The sequence below is a fragment of the Anomaloglossus baeobatrachus genome, chromosome 9, assembly GCF_048569485.1.
Source record: "Anomaloglossus baeobatrachus isolate aAnoBae1 chromosome 9, aAnoBae1.hap1, whole genome shotgun sequence".
NCBI lineage: Eukaryota > Metazoa > Chordata > Amphibia > Anura > Aromobatidae > Anomaloglossus > Anomaloglossus baeobatrachus.
Genome location: NC_134361.1, coordinates 191,255,889 through 191,272,801, shown reverse-complemented (window position 1 = coordinate 191,272,801; position 16,913 = coordinate 191,255,889). Strand labels below are relative to the sequence as shown.

Genomic DNA, 16,913 nt, shown 5'->3' with positions numbered 1-16,913 from the left:
CTGCGGCTGTAAAGGCCTGGCAAAGCATTAAGAAGGAGGAAACCCAGTGTTTGGTGATGTCCATGGGTTCCAGACTTAAGGCAGTGATTGCCTCCAAAGGATTCGCAACAAAATATTGAAAATAAAAAGGTTTTTTTTGGGTTTGGTTTATTTGTCCAATTACTTTTGACCTCCTAAAATGTGGAGTGTTTGTAAAGAAATGTGTACAATTCCTACAATTTCTATCAGATATTTTTGTTCAAACCTTCAAATTAAACGTTACAATCTGCACTTGAATTCTGTTGTAGAGGTTTCATTTCAAATCCAATGTGGTGGCATGCAGAGCCCAACTCGCCAAAATTGTGTCACTGTCCAAATATTTCTGGACTTAACTGTAAATACTGTTCAACTGATACAAGAGGCATGTGCATAATATATAGGAATATTAGAAGGAGGGAAACTCAAGTTATTTTTCCCTATAAGTCCCTTTAGGGTACGTATATATTGCATTATAAGCAATATGAGCATTTCAGCTGTACTCATGACAACACTTCCAGTCTTGTGGTTCTGTCTTGTCATAAGGACATTGCCTTGTGTCCAAAATATCAGATATCAACACAAACATAACTGCTGCTATTCATTATAGATGTAAATGGAGAATAGATACACACAATACCTCCATGAGATGAATGAAACTGTCACGAATGGACGAATAGACGACAGAACGCCCGGCAAGCGGCTCAACATAGAGGGAAAATCAGGGAAGATGTAATAACCTGGCGATAGGGAGAGGGGTCACCACCTCACACTCACCTGTGACTCATGCCTGAGCTCCCTAATGTCCCTAGATGGATCCTTCCCATTATGTGCCGTCACGTGCCTAGGCCCTCGCTGACCCTGAACTTACTCTGACTAGTGAGTAGGTCAGAGAGACCCTAGTCTCACTACTGCAATAAAACATCACGAGGAAGGTAAGACAAACGGGTGGGGAGAGACACAACAAAAAGCACTCCTTGGTATCTTCAGCAGGAAACTTTGCAGCTGCAACAGAAACGACAACGCGGCTATACAGTGTGTCCACCCATATCCTGTCCACCGCCATTAACTTGAGAACGGCGGCAGCTATAGGCATAGAAGTGGTGTCTAGGTATAGTAAAGAAGCCATGCGCTACGCAATGAAACCACCTATAGCGCCACCTGGTGGAAAACTACGGAGTTAGCATTTTTATCTCGAAAAGGGAACGAGATAGAGAAAAAAAGTGAGTTACAAAGTTGCAGGGCATCATCAATTCAATACGAATCCACACCTTGCATACAGAAATGCTATGATTAGAACGTGTAAAACTCACAAGGCTGCGGACGTGAAGCGATACCTCATGGAGACCTTCCTACAAGTTATCGGGTTGGTGGCCGCGTGGAGTGGCCTCCGCTCACCTGACCTGACCCCACTGGACGTCTTTCTGTGAGGTCGCATCAAACAGCAGGTGTATGCGACCCCTCCACCAACATTGCAGGACCTACAACGACGTATCATAGATGCTTGTGCAAACGTGTCACCTACCATATTGCACAACGTGCAGCAAGATACAGTATGCTGTGCACAGTCCAGATGTGCATTGCAGCTGACGGGGGCCACTTTGAGCATCAAAGTTAAATGAGCTCCATATGCGTGACCAGCATTCAATGGTTTGGGGGGGGGGGGGGGAGGGGTCAAGGGTTTCATATCACAGCATTTTTGTATGCAAGGTGTCGATTCGTATTGAATTGATGATGCCCTACAGTTTTTTAATTCACTTTTTTTCTCTATCTCGTTCCGTTTTCGAGATAAAAATGCTAACTCCGTTGTTTTCCACCAGGTGGCGCTATAGGTGGTTTCATCGCGTAGCGCATGGCTACTTTACTATACCTAGACACCCCTTCTATGCCTATAGCTGCCGCCGTTCTCAAGTTAATGGCGGTGGACAGGATATGGGTGGACACACTGTATAGAGACGAGCTCCTTCAATGTGGCCAGGACAGAGAATCTATCACCAGCATGGAGTAAAGTCAGGAGTGGGTATATGAAATGGAATGGCTGATGACAAAATGCAAAGAGTAATCTCAGCCAGCAGGCAAAAAGTCCTTAACCCTTTCATCATCAACAGAGAGCAAATTCGCTCCAAGACAAGATGTAACCTGTGAACGCGACACACTCCTAACAGAAACATGGTGCAGTAAGTTTTGCCATAAGGATGAAAATTCTGAAGAATTGCACAAATCAATCATTGAAACAGTGTTTAAAGGGGTATTCTATAGCATGGAAGTTAATGCCCTATTAGTCGGAGAGGGAATAGCTTCCTGATCGCTGGGGATCTGACTGCTGGGACCCCCACTGATCCCGAGAACCAGGGCTCTAGAGGGGCCAATCAGGAGTACCTCTATTCATTCTTATTGGGACCGCCAGAGATAACTCAGTGCTCCACTCGGCTAGTCGTCAGCACTTCCATAAGGATGAATGGAGCAGCACTGTACATGATCGACCACCTCTAGAGGGATCAATGGGGGTCCAATGGTCCGACCAACAACGATTGGTTAAATTTTAAGTGTTAAATATTAATAAGTGTTAAATAATATAATAACACTTATGATATATTAATAATAATATATAATAAGTGTTAATATTAAATATGTTAACAAGTGAATTATGTTTCCGTAACTAACCAGTAGTCACCGCCTTACCTAGATTTATAATGTGTACGTCAGAGTAGCAGCACCCGGGATCTGCCCCTCCAACAACGACCACTTTTCCCTTCCCTCGGTCATCAATGGCAGGGACATATAGACACGTGTGACCAACACGAGGGTCCGGAGCTTCTCCACTAGGGGTTAAAGCGTACCTGCAGAGAGATATCCAATAATGAGACTTATGACACCTCTATGATCTAGGAAACATACTGCTTGAAAAGATCAGATGTCATTTGTAAGCACTTATATGTCAGCCACATATTAATAAGAATCTCCGAAAAAATAGAAAGGTGCAGTACTTCAGCCAGAGGGGCAAAGAAGGGAATTTTGTTTACTTACCGTAAATTCCTTTTCTTCTAGCTCCAATTGGGAGACCCAGACAATTGGGTGTATAGCTTATGCCTCCGGAGGTCACACAAAGCATTACACTTAAAAGTGTAAACCCCTCCCCTCTGCCTATACACCCTCCCGTGCATCACGGGCTCCTCAGTTTTGGTGCAAAAGCAGGAAGGAGGAAACTTATAAATTGGTCTAAGGTAAATTCAATCCGAAGGATGTTCGGAGAACTTAAAGCATGAACCAAAGAACAATTCAACATGAACAACATGTGTACACAAAAGAACAACAGCCCGAAGGGAACAGGGGCGGGTGCTGGGTCTCCCAATTGGAGCTAGAAGAAAAGGAATTTACGGTAAGTAAACAAAATTCCCTTCTTCTTTGTCGCTCCATTGGGAGACCCAGACAATTGGGACGTCCAAAAGCAGTCCCTGGGTGGGTAAAGAATACCCCAGTAATAGAGCCGAAAGACGGCCCCTTCCTACAGGTGGGCAACCGCCGCCTGAAGGACCTGCCTACCTAGGCTGGCATCCGCCGAAGCATAGGTATGCACCTGATAGTGTTTCGTGAAAGTGTGCAGACTAGACCAGGTAGCCGCCTGACACACCTGCTGAGCCGTAGCCTGGTGCCGCAATGCCCAGGACGCACCCACGGCTCTGGTAGAATGGGCTTTCAGTCCTGAAGGGACCGGAAGGCCAGAAGAACGGTAGGCTTCAAGAATTGGTTCCTTGATCCACCGAGCCAAGGTTGACTTGGAAGCCTGCGACCCTTTACGCTGGCCAGCGACAAGGACAAAGAGCGCATCCGAGCGGCGCAGGGGCGCCGTATGAGAAATGTAGAGCCGGAGTGCTCTCACAAGATCTAACGAGTGCAAATCCTTTTCACATTGGTGAACTGGATGAGGACAAAAAGAAGGTAAGGAGATATCCTGATTGAGATGAAAAGGGGATACCACCTTCGGGAGAAATTCCGGAACCGGACGCAGAACCACCTTGTCCTGGTGAAACACCAGGAAGGGAGCTTTGCATGACAGTGCAGCTAGCTCAGACACTCTGCGAAGTGATGTGACTGCCACTAGGAAGACCACCTTCTGCGAGAGGCGAGAAAGAGAAATATCTCTCATTGGCTCGAAAGGTGGTTTCTGAAGAGTCATTAGCACCCTGTTCAGATCCCAGGGTTCTAGCGGGCGCTTGTAAGGGGGGACTATGTGGCAAACCCCCTGCAGGAACGTGCGTACTTGCGGAAGCCTTGCTAGACGCTTTTGAAAAAATACAGAGAGCGCCGAGACTTGTCCCTTAAGAGAGCCGAGGGACAGCCCCTTTTCCATTTTAGATTGAAGGAAAGACAGAAAAGTGGGCAAGGCAAATGGCCATGGAATAAAACCTTGATCAGAGCACCAAGATAAGAAGATCCTCCACGTCCTGTGGTAGATCTTGGCTGACGTTGGTTTCCTGGCCTGTCTCATAGTGGCAATGACCTCTTGAGATAAACCTGAAGACGCTAGGATCCAGGACTCAATGGCCACACAGTCAGGTTGAGGGCCGCAGAATTCAGATGGAAAAATGGCCCTTGAGACAGCAAGTCTGGTCGGTCTGGTAGTGCCCACGGTTGACCCACCGTGAGATGCCACAGATCCGGGTACAACGACCTCCTTGGCCAGTCTGGGGCGACGAGGAGGGCGCGGCGGCAGTCGGACCTGATCTTGCGTAACACTCTGGGCAGCAGTGCCAGAGGAGGAAAGACATAAGGCAGTTGAAACTGCGACCAATCCTGAACTAAGGCGTCTGCCGCCAGAGCTCTGTGATCTTGAGACCGTGCCATGAATGCCAGGACCTTGTTGTTGTGCCGGGACGCCATTAGGTCGACGTCCGGCTTCCCCCAGCGGCAACAGATCTCTTGAAACACGTCCGGGTGAAGAGACCATTCCCCTGCGTCCATGCCCTGGCGACTGAGAAAGTCCGCTTCCCAGTTTTCCACGCCCGGGATGTGTACTGCGGAGATGGTGGAGGCTGTGGTTTCCACCCACAGCAGAATCCGCCGCACTTCCTGGAAGGCTTGCCGACTGCGCGTGCCGCCTTGGTGGTTGATGTATGCCACCGCCGTGGCGTTGTCCGACTGAATTCGGATCTGCCTGCCTTCCAGCCAAGGCTGGAACGCCTTCAGGGCTAGATACACTGCCCTTATCTCCAGAACATTGATCTGAAGGGAGGACTCTGGCTGAGTCCAGGTACCCTGAGCCCTGTGGTGGAGGAAGACCGCTCCCCACCCTGACAGACTCGCGTCCGTCGTGACCACAGCCCAGGATGGGGGCAGGAAGGATTTCCCCTTCGACAAAGAAGTGGGAAGAAGCCACCACTGAAGGGATGCCATGGCTGCCCGAGAAAGGGAGACGTTCCTGTCGAGGGACGTCGATTTCCTGTCCCATTTGCGGAGAATGTCCCATTGAAGAGGACGCAGATGAAACTGTGCAAATGGAACTGCCTCCATTGCTGCCACCATCTTCCCTAGGAAGTGCATGAGGCGTCTCAAGGGGTGCGACTGGGCTCGGAGGAGAGATCGCACCCCTGTCTGTAGTGATCGTTGTTTGTCCAGCGGAAGTTTCACTATCGCTGGGAGAGTGTGGAACTCCATCCCGAGATATGTCAGCGATTGTGTCGGTGTCAGTTTTGACTTTGGGAAATTGATGATCCACCCGAACCTCTGGAGTGTCTCCAGAGCAATGTTCAGGCTGTGTTGGCATGCCACCCGAGAGGGGGCCTTGACAAGAAGATCGTCCAAGTAAGGGATCACTGAGTGTCCCTGAGAGTGTAGGACTGCAACCACTGTTGCCATGACCTTGGTGAAGACCCGTGGGGCTGTTGCCAGGCCGAAAGGCAATGCCACGAACTGAAGGTGTTCGTCCCCGATGGCGAAACGCAGGAAGCGCTGATGCTCTGGTGCAATCGGCACGTGGAGATAAGCATCCTTGATGTCGATTGAGGCTAGGAAGTCTCCTTGGGACATCGAGGCGATGACGGAGCGGAGAGATTCCATCCGGAATCGTCTGGTTTTTACGTGTTTGTTGAGCAGTTTGAGGTCCAGGACGGGACGGAAAGATCCGTCCTTTTTTGGTACGACAAACAAGTTGGAGTAAAAACCGTGACCCCATTGCTGAAGGGGAACGGGGATAACTACTCCTTCTGCCTTCAGAGAGTTCACCGCCTGAAGAAGAGCATCGGCTCGCTCGGGGGGCGGAGATGTTCTGAAGAAACGAATCGGAGGACGAGAATTGAACTCTATCCTGTAACCGTGAGACAGAATGTCTCTCACCCATCGGTCTTGGACATGTGGGAACCAGGCATCGCAAAAGCGGGAGAGCCTGCCACCGACCGAGGATGCGGTTTGGGGAGTCCGCAAGTCATGAGGAGGCCGCTTTGGGAGCGGTTCCTCCGGCGGTCTTTTTAGGACGTGCCTTAGACCGCCATGAATCAGAGTTCCTCTGATCCTTTTGAGGCCTGTTGGACGAGGAGAATTGAGACCTGCCTGAGGGCCGAAAGGACCGAAACCTCGATTGTACCTTCCGTTGTTGAGGTCTGTTAGGTTTGGACTGGGGTAAGGACGAGTCCTTACCCTTGGATTGTTTAATGATTTCATCCAATTGCTCGCCAAACAGGCGGTCGCCAGAAAACGGCAAACCGGTTAAAAACTTCTTGGAAGCAGAGTCTGCCTTCCATTCACGTAGCCACATGGCCCTGCGGACTGCCACTGAATTGGCGGATGCTACCGCTGTACGGCTCGCAGAGTCTAGTACCGCATTCATGGCGTAGGACGCAAACGCCGACGCCTGAGAGGTTAATGACACAACCTGCGGAGTCGCGGCTCGTGTGAGTGTATTAATCTCAGACTGACAAGCTGAGATAGCTTGTAGTGCCCATACGGCAGAAAATGCCGGAGCAAAGGACGCGCCGATAGCCTCATCGATGGATTTCATCAGGAGCTCTATCTGCCTGTCAGTGGCATCCTTGAGTGATGCACCATCTGCCACTGCAACTATGGATCTGGCCGCCAGTCTAGAGACTGGAGGATCCACCTTGGGACACTGGGCCCAACCCTTGACTACGTCAGGGGGGAAGGGATAACGTGTGTCATGAAGTCGCTTAGTAAAGCGCTTATCCGGAAATGCTCGGTGCTTCTGGACTGCGTCTTTGAAGTCGGAGTGATCAAGAAACGCACTCCGTGTACGTTTGGGAAACCTAAAATGAAATTTCTCCTGCTGAGAAGCTGACTCCTCAATCGGAAGGGGTGGAGGAGAAAGATCTAACACCTGATTGATTGACGCTATAAGGTCGTTTACTATGGCGTCCCCTTCAGGCGTATCAAGGTTGAGCGCGGCGTCAGGATCAGAGTCCTGATCTGCCGCATCTGCTTCATCCTCCAGAGAATCCTCATGCTGAGACCCTGAACAGTGTGATGAAGTCGAGGGAATCTCCCAGCGAGCCTGCTTATCCGGTCTGGGACTGCGGTCCGTGTCGGAGTCCTCCTCTTGGGACCTATGAGTTGACCCAGGAGCTCTTTGCTGCTCCGATCTAGGGGGGCATGGGGGCAATGAATCAACAGTGCCCGGGGCCTGTGTTACAGGTCTGGACTGCAAAGCTTCCAGTATCTTAGCAGACCATCTATCCATAGACTCAGAAAGTTTGTCAGCAAATACTGCAAACTCTGTCCCTGTCACCTGGACAGTGGGGGCCGGAGGTTCCACCTGGGCCGGGGGTCCCACCAGTGGCTGAGACTCCGGCTGAGTGAGTGTCACGGGGGCCGAGCATTGCACACAATGAGGGTAGGTGGAACCTGCAGGAAGCATTGCCGCACATGAGGTACAGGTTGCAAAGTAAGCCTGTGCTTTGGTACCCTTGCTTTTTGCAGACGACATGCTGTTTCTCCTCTTAGAATAATCAGTGAGGGTATATAGCCAAACGCTAACAGTGAGGCCGTACAGAGTAAATGTATACACTATAAGCATATAAATATACAGTTCGGCACCCAGGGGGACCAGCACCTAGTAACAGGTGTGGCTTACCGACCGCTCCAGTGGTTGTGTGACCACCAGATCCCTGCCTGGGCCTCCCAGAGCTGTGGAGCTCAGTTGTCTCCCCTCTGAAGTTCTCCAGCGTCTTGTAGCAATGGCTGCCGGCGTTCAGAGAGGAGGAGGGGGCCGTGGGCGTGCCTGTAAAAGTGCGGGAATCTGGTGCCCCACGGTGCTCAGTGAGGGGGGAGGAGGATACAAAGTATGCTCCTGCCCTCAGCGCTGACGTCCAGCGCAGCGTCCCGCCCTTACCCCTGACTGGCAGGCCCGGGGGCGGGAATATGCGGCACTAGGCCGCAAAAGCCGGGGACTAAAGTTATAAGCGCGGCCGGCAAACAAGCGCGGCCAGCGCGGTAGTCCCGGCGCACTAACACACCCAGCAGCTGCTGCAGTGTCTATTACCCAGGCGCACTATGCGCCGTCCCCAAGGGGACACAGAGTACCTCAGAGGAGCAGGGCCTTGTCCCTGATGATACCCGGCTCCTGTCCAGCAGATTCCCCCAGGGGCTGCGGAGGGAGCGCGGTCCCAGCGCCTGGTGACCGGTTAGGATCCCACTTCACCCAGAGCCCCTAAGGGATGGGGAAGGAAAACAGCATGTGGCTCCTGCCTGTGTACCCACAATGGGTACCTCAACCTTAACAGCACCGCCGACCCGAGTGGGGTGAGAAGGGAGCATGCTGGGGGCCCTGTATGGGCCCACTTTTCTTCCATCCGATATAGTCAGCAGCTGCTGCTGACTAAAATGTGGAGCTTGCGTGGATGTGTGCCTCCTTCCACAAAGCAATAAAACTGAGGAGCCCGTGATGCACGGGAGGGTGTATAGGCAGAGGGGAGGGGTTTACACTTTTAAGTGTAATGCTTTGTGTGACCTCCGGAGGCAGAAGCTATACACCCAATTGTCTGGGTCTCCCAATGGAGTGACAAAGAAATGGGCTTCCTTGTATCCTATGGACCATTTAGAAAAAGCAAAGACTAGAGCGCATCCAAAATCTAAATATGCTGCCATATGTATAGGAAGGGTACAGCAAGGACAGATCCTCTACCTTATTAGCCAAAAGCATATGGTGCCTTCTGGCTAAAGGAGATAATATACCAATATGTCCCCATATAATGCTGCCCATATATAGCGAAAGGGAATCTGCCGGCAGGTTTTTGCTATGGAATCTGACAGCAGTAGGGGCAGAGATTCTGATTCCAGCCATGTGTCACTTAGTTTACTGGATGCAGCAGTTATGATAGGATCACAGAATTCTCTGCTGATGATCTAGTAGAGCTCAGAAGAGGAAGCTTTATATAACCCCGCCAACATCACTGATTGGCAGCTTTCTAAATATAACCCCGCCCATACCACTGATTGGCACCTTTCCACATAAACTCCCGCCCATACCACGAATTGGCAGCTTTCGACATATAGCTCCACCCACACCACTGATTGGCAGCTTTCTTCATATAACTCAGCCTACACCACTGACTGGCAGCTTTACATATTATATATATATATATATATATATATATATATATATATATATATATATATATATATATATATATATATATATAAAACCCTGCCCACACCACTGATTGGAAGCTTTTTACATATAACCCTGCCCACACCACTGATTGGCAGCTTTCTTTATATAACCCCGCCCACACCACTGATTGGCAGCTTTTTACATATAGCTCCACCCACATCACTGATTGGCAGCTTTCTTCATACAACCCTGCAGACATCACTGATTGGTAGCTTTCTATGTATAACCCTGCCCAGACCATTGATTGGCAGCTTTCTACACATAACTCCGCCAACACCACTGAGTGGTAGCTTACGTACTACATATAACCCCACCCACACCACTGATTGGCAGCTTACTACATATAACCCCACCCACACCACTGATTGGCAGCTTACTACATATAACCACACCTACACCACTGATTGGCAGCTTTCTACATATAACCCTGCCCACATCACTGATTGGAAGCTTTCTACATATAACTTCGCCCACACCTCTCATTGTCAACTTTCTGTTACACTAGATATAGACAGACAGATGCTGATCAGTGCTGTCGGCAGATATGGATTAGGAGGCATGAGACACTTAGTCCTGTAGTGATAATCTCCTGCTGATAAAACACTGGATTGTATAGAACCAATTTTGGACCCCCCCACCCCCTCCAAAAAAAAAAAACCATGGCATTTTAATTTTTGTGCTTTAGTTTTTTCCTAAAGCCATAATATTTTAACTTTTCCATTCCCATAGCCATAAAAAGGCTTGGATTTTTTTCAGGATGAGTTATAGTTTTAACATCCATTTACCATATAATCTACTCAAAAAAATAAAATAGTGAAAAAAAAAAGCAATTCCACCATCATCTTTAAGGAGTTAACATAATTGTGCAGTAAAAATGACCTGGCAACGTGACTCCAGCGATGCCATAATTGTTCACATTTTTGGGGGTTGTTTTCAAGGTGAAAAATATATATTTTTTTAATTTAAACTTTGTTTCTGTCACCATTTTCTGAGACCCGGAACTTTTTAATTTTTTTCATCCATGGAGCTGTAGAGGGCTTCTTTTTTTGTGCGCTATGTTCTGTCAACATGGAGCTTTTGATGGATTTATTCATTGTATTTTTTGGGTGAGCCAAAAAAATGTGGCTTTCGGATTTTCTTTTTGCCATTTATTATACAGTTTTATCCATTTTATATTTTGACAGATTTAACTTTTTGGGACATGATGATACCAAATCAGCTTATTATTTATTTTTTTTTTTTTAAAAAAAAGTTTATTTTTAAATAAGAAAAAGGGGGATTTTTTCACATTTTTATTTTATTTGTTAGTCTCCATAGGGATTTTAAACCTGAGATCAATCAATTGCTTATACTATATAGTGCAATACATATATATATATCTATATATATAATTGCCTTATTCTGTCTGTCTGTCTGTCTGTCTGTCTTGCTCCAAAATTGTGTCCTTACGGTGACACAAAGCTGATTGACCGCTGGGCTCGCCATGGCCCCGCCCCCCACACGGATTGGCGGCTCGCCTCGCCTCGGCTCCGCCCCCCACGGATTGGTCGCTCGCGGCCTGGCCCCACCCTCCGCATGGATTGGCCACTCGCCCCGGCCCTCCGCACGCATCGCCAGACATAACCTTGCGCTGCTGGGATCGTGACGGAGCCGGTGAACGCTGGTAACCATTATACACATCGGGTAACTAAGGTCCCTTAGTTACCCGATGTGTATCATAGTTACCAGTGTACACCGGCTCCGTCACGATCCCAGCAGCGCCAGACATAACCTTGCGCTGCTGGGATCGTGACGGAGCCGGTGAACGCTGGCAACCATTATACACATCGGGTAACTAAGGTCCCTTAGTTACCTGATGTGTATCATAGTTACCAGCGTACACCGGCTCCCGGTACACATGTGCAGGGAGCCGGCATTATACTCCTCTCACCCCAGGACTACTCCTCCTATTATAGTCCTCCTATTATACTCCTCTCTGAGTATAATAGGAGAACTATTATAGCATGGGGGATGGAGCACGATGGGGTGCGCAGCATGGGGGATGGAGCACGATGGGGGGTGCGCAGCATGGGGGATGGAGCACGATGGGGAGTGCGCAGCATGGAGGATGGAGCACGATGGGGAGTGCGCAGCATGGGGGATGGAGCACGATGGGGAGTGCGCAGCATGGGGGATGGAGCACGATGGGGGGTGCGCAGCATCGGGGATGGAGCACGATGGGGAGTGCGCAGCATGGAGGATGGAGCATGATGGGGAGTGCGCAGCATGGGGGATGGGGCACGATAGGGAGTGCGCAGCATGGGGGATGGAGCACGATGGGGGGTGCGCAGCATGGAGGATGGAGCACGATGGGGGGTGCGCAGCATGGGGGATGGAGCACGATGGGAGGTGCACACCTCCCCCCAACACACACACACACAACACACCACAAACACCACCATACACAGACACCCACACACACAGACAACGCCGCGCACACACACAACACCCAACACACAAACACGGCGGCATACATAAATATACGCACATACCGCACAACACACACATTGCACAAAACATACCTCCCCCAAAACACACCACACCCACACAAACCGCGCAACACACACACACAACGCTACAGACACACAGCGCTCCACAAACAACGCAACACACATACAACACCGCTCTCACCCCCCGCCACACCCAGACAACACCCAGAACATGTACAGCGCCCTACACAAACACTTGGTAACTACACACAACAACATCTATATATATATATATATATATATATAACAAAAATCATACATGAACTACACAATACGTAAATTCTAGAATACCCGATGCGTAGAATCGGGCCACCTTCTAGTATATATATATATATATATATATATATATATATATATATATTACTGTATTGCACTGTATACTGTACAAGGAGCATTGTACTCAAAAAAAAACCAAGAGGAACATCTAAAAATTACTAATGAATTATTAAAACTGAGACAAGAAATGGAAAGTCGCATCTCAAAAGAAGCATGGAACACTTTCTTATCAAGATTAGACAAAAAACTTTTACCATACCAAACTTTGATTAAAGAAAATAAAAAAGAAAAATTTATCAGAGATAAGTTAGACTACGAAAACAACCAGATTTTTTCCTGGAAGAGGTATTCTACACCTGGGAATAGAAGGTTTTTTCAGAGATATCAGAAAAAACATACACCTAAAACCGCCAAGAAAAATGCCTGGACTACAGACTCTGACTCGAGCGGGGCTGAGGATTTAGCACCCGCAAAGAAATTAAAAACACCTGCGACCTCACGAGCTTCTACATCTGATAATCTCCCTTTAGAAGATCTACAAGGAGAGGAGGCAGAAGGAGACACAGGAATAAAACCGACACCAGGGAAGCGCAAGAGCGTCTCCTGGAGGGACTAACATCTCCATGCCTTGAACGTGAGATTGTAGTGTCAGAGACATTCCCTGTAATAAGTACAGAAAAAAATAATCTTTCCTGTTCAGCGAATAACATCATGTCTTGTTTGCGTAAAGTATATAATCTTACTTCGTTGGTTTTAACACCTGATATGCTATCTGTGTTGGAAAAGGGCTTAAACTATTGTATACCAGAATCATTTGACTTGACTGATTTTCATATTGATTTATTTAAGGGCTGTAGAAAACTGCATTTAAAAAAATATTATAGTCAAAAGAAAAGCTTGCCCACCTCTGAAGTAACCGATTTACAATGTGAAATAGGTCCACTTGGCTTTTTTGGTACAAATAATGAATATACTGCTATTGAAAAAGATGCGTCTGTTCTTTTAAGTATAGCGGACCCCAGTCACATTGAACCCGGTTCTTCAGGTATTGTAAATACCCAAATAAATCCTACATCTAGTTCTTCATTTTTTAATAAAGGGATAAAATCTACCTTTTGCCCCCCACTAACCCCTGGGAACAGCATAGACTTATTTCAGGAGCTGGTAATAAAAGATATACAAGCTCTAAAATACCCCTCTCCTCCTCAGAACCTCACTCGGGAGGAAACCGCGGCACTAAAAATCCTGCAGTCACAAAAAGATATTATTATCCGCAGAGCGGACAAGGGGGGCGCCACTGTTCTATTAACAAAAGAAGCCTATTTGCAAGAAGCCAATAGGCAACTTCAGGATATAAGAGTATATCAGAAATTATCTAATGATCCCACTGGGTCTTTTGTTAAAAAACTTAGAAGCCTTTTACATAAATATGTCAGTTTAGGTACTATTTCTAAAAAAACTGCTGAAAAATTACTCCCTCTTTTTCCGAAAAAACCTCACTGGTATTATCTGCCAAAGATTCACAAGAACAGTGTCTCCCCCCCTGGCCGCCCTATTGTGGCAGGAATAGGTTCAGTGACAGAGCCCTTATCTCACTACCTAGAATGGCTACTTAAACCACTATTGACCCGCATTCCCTCATTCTTAAAAGATACGGGAGATCTAATTAAAATGCTTGATAATTTTCAATGGCAGAAAGGTTTCTCTCTTGCCGCTTTGGATATTGAGAGTCTGTACACCCGTATCCCACAGGATCAGGGTGTACAGACCATTAAGAGAGTCTTGCTGAATTTTGACCAGAATCCAATCTTAGTAGACTTCATCACAGAAGCCTTAAGCTTTATTTTGCATCATAATGCATTTAAATTTGATGATCAGTGGTACTTGCAATGCGGGGGTACCGCGATGGGTACCCCCGCCGCATGTACTTTTGCAAATCTCTTTTTGGCAGCATTTGAGGAAGACTTTATCTACAGTCCTAAAAATCCATATCTGAAACATATAAAAAAATATGCCAGATACATGGATGATGGCTTCTTTGTATGGGACGGTTCTGCGCAGGATTTTGAAAATTTTGTGTCATATCTAAATAATGATAATTCCTACAACATGTACTTTACACATATTTTTGGGGACCAAAAATTGGATTTTTTAGATGTCACACTCAGTATATCGGATGGTATTATTGACAGACAAGTATATAGAAAACCAACTGCAGTGAACACTCTGCTGCATTTTAATAGTGCGCACCCCTCCCATACAAAGAGAGCCCTTCCATATGGACAATTTTTGCGGCTAAAAAGAGTACACAATAATTCTGAAACCTTTCTGCATCAAGCATCAGACTTGAAAAAACGTCTATTAGAACGAGGATATCCCATATCAGTTATCAATTCTGCCTTCGAAAAATCCTTAAATTATGATCCAAATGATAAAAATAAGAATAAAGAATACAAAAATAAAAGTGGAAATAAGAATAAAAATGTAAATGCCATTTCGAAAAAAACAAAAATCGAAAGTTCAAATGAAGGGAATTTTGTTACTTACCGTAAATTCCTTTTCTTTTAGCTCTTATTGGGAGACCCAGACGATTGGGTGTATAGCACTGCCTCCGGAGGCCACACAAAGCATTACACTAAAAAGTGTAAGGCCCCTCCCCTTCTGGCTATACACCCCCAGTGGGATCACTGGCTCACCAGTTTTAGTGCAAAAGCAAGAAGGAGGAAAGCCAATAACTGGTTTAAACAAATTCTCTCCGAGTAACATCGGAGAACTGCAAACCGTTCAACATGAACAACATGTGTACCCGCAAACAAACCAACAATCCCGAAGGACAACAGGGCGGGTGCTGGGTCTCCCAATAAGAGCTAGAAGAAAAGGAATTTACGGTAAGTAACAAAATTCCCTTCTTCTTCGTCGCTCTATTGGGAGACCCAGACGATTGGGACGTCCAAAAGCTGTCCCTGGGTGGGTAAAGAAATACCTCATGTTAGAGCTGCAAGACAGCCCTCCCCTACGGGGAGGCAACTGCCGCCTGCAGGACTCTTCTACCTAGGCTGGCGTCCGCCGAAGCATAGGTATGCACCTGATAATGTTTGGTGAAAGTGTGCAGACTCGACCAGGTAGCTGCCTGGCACACCTGTTGAGCCGTAGCCTGGTGTCGTAATGCCCAGGATGCACCCACGGCTCTGGTAGAATGGGCCTTCAGCCCTGATGGAACCGGAAGCCCAGCAGAACGGTAGGCTTCAAGAATTGGTTCTTTGATCCATCGAGCCAGGGTGGCTTTAGAAGCCTGCGACCCTTTGCGCTTACCAGCGACAAGGACAAAGAGTGCATCCGAACGGCGCAAGGGCGCCGTGCGGGAAATGTAGATTCTGAGTGCTCTCACCAGATCTAACAAATGTAAATCCTTCTCATACCGATGAACTGCATGAGGACAAAACGAAGGCAAAGAGATATCCTGATTAAGATGAAAAGAGGATACCACCTTCGGGAGAAACTCCTGAATAGGACGCAGCACAACCTTGTCCTGGTGGAAGACCAGGAAGGGAGCCTTGGATGATAGTGCTGCCAGCTCAGACACTCTCCGAAGAGATGTGATCGCTACCAGAAAAGCCACTTTCTGTGATAGTCTAGAAAGTGAAACCTCCTTCAGAGGCTCGAAGGGCGGCTTCTGGAGGGCAACTAGTACCCTGTTCAGATCCCATGGATCTAACGGCCGCTTGTACGGGGGTACGATATGGCAAACCCCCTGTAGGAACGTGCGCACCTTAGGAAAGCGTGCCAAACGCCTCTGAAAAAAGACGGATAGCGCCGAGACCTGACCTTTAAGGGAGCCGAGCGACAAACCTTTTTCTAACCCAGATTGCAGGAAAGAAAGAAAGGTAGGCAATGCAAATGGCCAGGGAGACACTCCCTGAGCAGAGCACCAGGATAAAAATATCCTCCACGTTCTGTGGTAGATCTTAGCGGACGTGGGCTTCCTAGCCTGTCTCATGGTGGCAACGACACCTTGGGACAATCCTGAAGATGTTAGGATCCAGGACTCAATGGCCACACAGTCAGGTTCAGGGCCGCAGAATTCCGATGGAAAAACGGCCCTTGGGACAGTAAGTCTGGTCGGTGTGGGAGTGCCCACGGTTGGCCGACCGTGAGCTGCCACAGATCCGGATACCACGCCCTCCTCGGCCAGTCTGGGGCGACAAGTATGACGCGGCTGCAATCGGATCTGATCTTGCGTAGCACTCTGGGCAAGAGTGCCAGAGGTGGAAACACATAAGGGAGCCGGAACTGCGACCAATCTTGCACTAGGGCGTCTGCCGCCAGCGCTCTTTGATCGCGAGACCGTGCCATGAAGGTTGGGACCTTGTTGTTGTGCCGTGACGCCATTAGGTCGACGTCCGGCACCCCCCAGCGGCGACAGATTTCCTGAAACACGTCTGGGTGAAGGGACCATTCCCCTGCGTCCATGCCCT

The 16,913-nt window shown here is 47.9% G+C and overlaps 1 protein-coding gene across 3 annotated transcripts in view; it reads right to left on the bottom strand.

The window, feature by feature from the left end:
- RABEPK (Rab9 effector protein with kelch motifs) overlaps positions 1-16,913 on the bottom strand; it is a 71,186-nt gene that overhangs the window by 45,127 nt on the left and 9,146 nt on the right. For all 3 annotated transcript variants that reach the window (XM_075324145.1, XM_075324144.1, XM_075324146.1), the window contains exon 3: positions 2,698-2,855. In XM_075324145.1, the coding sequence (XP_075180260.1) occupies positions 2,698-2,855 (158 nt within the window). The remainder of the gene's footprint in view (positions 1-2,697; positions 2,856-16,913) is intronic.